This window comes from Nematolebias whitei, chromosome 5, assembly GCF_014905685.2.
Source record: "Nematolebias whitei isolate Nwh7 chromosome 5, NemWhi1, whole genome shotgun sequence".
Taxonomy (NCBI): domain Eukaryota; kingdom Metazoa; phylum Chordata; class Actinopteri; order Cyprinodontiformes; family Rivulidae; genus Nematolebias; species Nematolebias whitei.
In genome coordinates, this window is record NC_056502.1 from 5,209,828 (window position 1) to 5,213,409 (window position 3,582).

The window sequence follows — 3,582 nt, forward strand, 5'->3', positions numbered from 1 at the left end:
ACAGGCTCTTTGCTCGCTTGACAAATACAACTTGATCAAACTGTGTGTGAATATATGGATATAGGAGCAGTAACTATAAGAAATGTTTGAACTAAGAAATTGTGCTAATGTTTATTTTTTTTATTTATTTTTTGCATGTTTACTGTTACTAATGTCCACACTCAAAGTTAGTATTTTGCAATGCATTGTGGACTAGATACATCTGTACATACTTCTGATCTGTGGAAATGTTAAACAGTGCCCGTGTTTCAGCTGTTCTCTGCGGTCATTCGGACACCCAGCAACATTGGACGAAAAGCTCATTTAGCTATCACAACAAAAAATACCAAATGAACTAATTTATAATTACATTTGAACATAAAAGTCAATAAAAAGCAGGTGGAAACAACCAAAACAGTAGAATTGAATACTGACCCCGAATAACGGAAAAAGCTATGAACATTTTGGAAGCGGAAGTGAATATAACTGTGAGAGGAATCCATCAGGTGGCAGCAACGTCCGGGAATGCAGCTGCTGTAAAACCGTAGAAGAAGAAGAAAGCTGCGCGTTGTCTGAAAGGTAAAGACATATTTTGATTTTTAACTATTTAATTATGATAATAAATAGAAAACAATGTTTATGTACATAGTACATGTTTGATTACAATCTGTAGAGCTGTCTGGTGTAAAGTTTGTTTTCGCATGTCACTTGCGATGTTTAAATGTTAAAGCTAGTTAGCAGCTAATGCTAAATGACAGCTAATGCTAATGAAAACAGCCGACCTGCCTCACAGCCACAGTTACTATATGCCATAAAAACGAGAGATTTGCATTTAGTGATGCATTACATGACTTTATACACGAATTTAAGTTATTGCAAAATGAAATACCGACATAAACAGCTTTAAGTAAACAGATTACACTTTATTTTAGACATCAACAACAAAAAGACCATTCTGGAAAAATGAGCTGATGTTTGAAAGAAAAAAAACAGACCTGATAAAATTAAGTTTAAGCTTAAAGTCGTCGTGACATTTAACATTAATGACATTTAACTACAAATCTTTCCATAGTGGGTTTTTTTTTTTTTTTTTATATTTAGTTTTGATGTGATTCTTAACTTTTTTTGCCTCAGAAATAAGTCAGCTTTATTTAAGTATTTATTTAATTTTTTACTTAATCTTTGTTTAATTCTGACAAATGTTCAAAATGAAATGGAACGTCTTTTAAAATGACTTTCTTAAAAAATGCTGCAAAGAAAATCAGGATTATTAAATAAAATTATTTTTTCGTAATGTTTAAATAAAGTTTCCATCCTGTTTTGAACGGCACACCTGGTCTACAAACTGTAAAAACAACAACAACAACAACAAACAGTCTGTATAAAAGTTGCCACATCAGAACAGGATCTGATGATCAGCAGCATCTGGCTGCTCAACTTACCACAGACATACTCATTGGTCCTGCTGTTCCAGATGTTTTCTTTTAGTAGCTGGTTACATTTGAGTCAAGTTTATGTCCTTTATGTATTCTGCCTCTGTGCCTTTAGAGAAACTTTGAAACATTTCAGAAAAAAGAATTAGATCACAGCAGAGTCTCTTATTTTTTTTTTTTATTTTAAACCAAAATCAGATTCTATCTTATCCAAAAAGTCCTTTTTAAATCCCTGAATGCATAGCTTCATGTTAAAAATGTTAAACACTCAGCTACCTGCTCTCAGAGAGAAAACCGAGGTTAAACAAATGTGCATGAAATACTTTTGTACTCTGTGAAATATTCTTGTGTTCTTTGTATTTATACCCTTATGGTTCTCTTGGGTGGTTCTTTGAGGTGGTTTCCTGTCCCAGTCTCTGATGCTTCCCAGTACCTCACGCTGCACCCAGTCCATCTTCGCCTGCCTGTCTTTAACCCGGCCTCTGGCTCACTTCACACCACACATGGACCCAGACCCCAACCGGCTCGTTGAGCGGACTATCAGAACCAAACTCGCCAACGTGTTCAAGCCGGACCACTTAGAGGTTCTCAACGAGAGCCACATGCACGCTGTTCCCCCCGGATCTGAGTCCCATTTCCGCGTCCTGGTGGTCAGCTCCCAGTTCCAGGGTCTGCCATTGATTCAGCGCCACCGTATGGTTAACGAAGCACTGAAGGAGGAACTGAGAAGCCGCGTTCACGCACTCGCCATCCAGGCGAAGACTCCCGATCAGTGGGGGAGTGACCCCACTCTGGGGAAGAGCCCATCCTGCATGGGGGGTTCAAGAGGTGATCACACAGTGGAGGAGAAACTGAAGGCAGGACGAGAGTAAAATGATGGAGCGTGACGTTTCCTCCTCAGCCTCAGTCAGCACTGATATTTAAAGGTTTAATAATAATAATAATAATTCACCTGCTTGTACTAAAGACAGCTGCAGGTGTTTTACAACAACAGTGACTCAGAAAGCCACAAACAGCAGAGCTTTCCTAAAGGTTGAGATCCCACTGTGGGTTGTAAAACAAACATGGGCCTCGAGCTGATCTCCAGATATTAAACGATTAAATATTAATTAATTAATATTATTGCGAACAGCATTTATTTTTGTCACAGTTGTTACAAACAGCCATCCTAAACTAATAAAAATTGCCCAATGGTTGCTAAGTTTGATTGTCTCATGTTTTTTTTTTTTAGATTATTACCGTCTTTGTATAATTTTTGACAGTTAAGGTCACAAGTCTCTGGGGAAAAAAAAAGTTTTTTTGTGGTTCTGGTCCAGGAAGGTTTGGAAACTAGAGATGTAGAAAACACAATGTACTTTAATTTATGGACTGTAGAGACCATACTAATTTATTTATAGAGCACTTAAAACAGCAACAAGGCCAACCAAAGTGCTGTACAATAGAAACAAACAAGCACAGCGGACAGGGAAACATAAAATAAAAATATAGATACAAATAGCAGTGGATAAGAACTAAATGGCCAACACTGCGGACTACAGACTGGATCAAAACAAATCACACCGTATCAAAGGCAAGGGAATAAAAGTGGGTTTTCAGGTGAGACTTAAAGACTGAGTGCCTGTCTGACACGAATATAAGCTGCACACGCTAAATAAAAAAAAAAGTACATATATAAGCCGTGGGTGCTTAAAGACTGGAAATTACAGTCATCATACGTTCTATTCAGATGTCTCTATTTATGATTTTTGTTTTGTAGAAACTTTTTTTTACATTATAATCTAAAAAAGAGACAATTGAATTAAGAATTTTCAAACCTTCAGTCTTTGTTTGTTAAAATATGTCCATGCTGGGCTCCACTTCTACAATACTATAAGCGTTTGGCTCTCCTAAAGAAAATGAATCAAATAAAAACTTCTGTAGACTTGCAACAACGTTCTTAAAGCGATATGAAGCTCCAAAAGTCTTTGACCCACTTTAGCTGAAGTCAGCTGCCGTCAACAGAACCACGGCTTGAGCACACACATCAAGGTTATGATGTAACAGAAATAAATTAATGTTTGTTAGAAGTGAGTTTCTTAAAAAATATACAGTATATTCACAAGTTCATCATTGCATCAACCAAATTTAAACGACTAGTTGTAGTGCAGCTGATTAAACACAAGAGGGCAGT

The 3,582-nt window shown here is 36.9% G+C and overlaps 1 protein-coding gene across 1 annotated transcript; it reads left to right on the plus strand.

Annotated features, from left to right (window-relative positions):
* The first annotated feature begins 442 nt into the window (after positions 1-442).
* bola1 (bolA family member 1) lies at positions 443-2,600 on the plus strand. The gene is made up of 2 exons (XM_037676721.1): positions 443-558; positions 1,809-2,600. Exon 2 carries the CDS (start codon positions 1,832-1,834, stop codon positions 2,282-2,284), a length of 453 nt encoding a protein of 150 aa, XP_037532649.1. The 5' UTR covers positions 443-558; positions 1,809-1,831; the 3' UTR covers positions 2,285-2,600.
* The last annotated feature ends 982 nt before the right edge of the window (positions 2,601-3,582 follow it).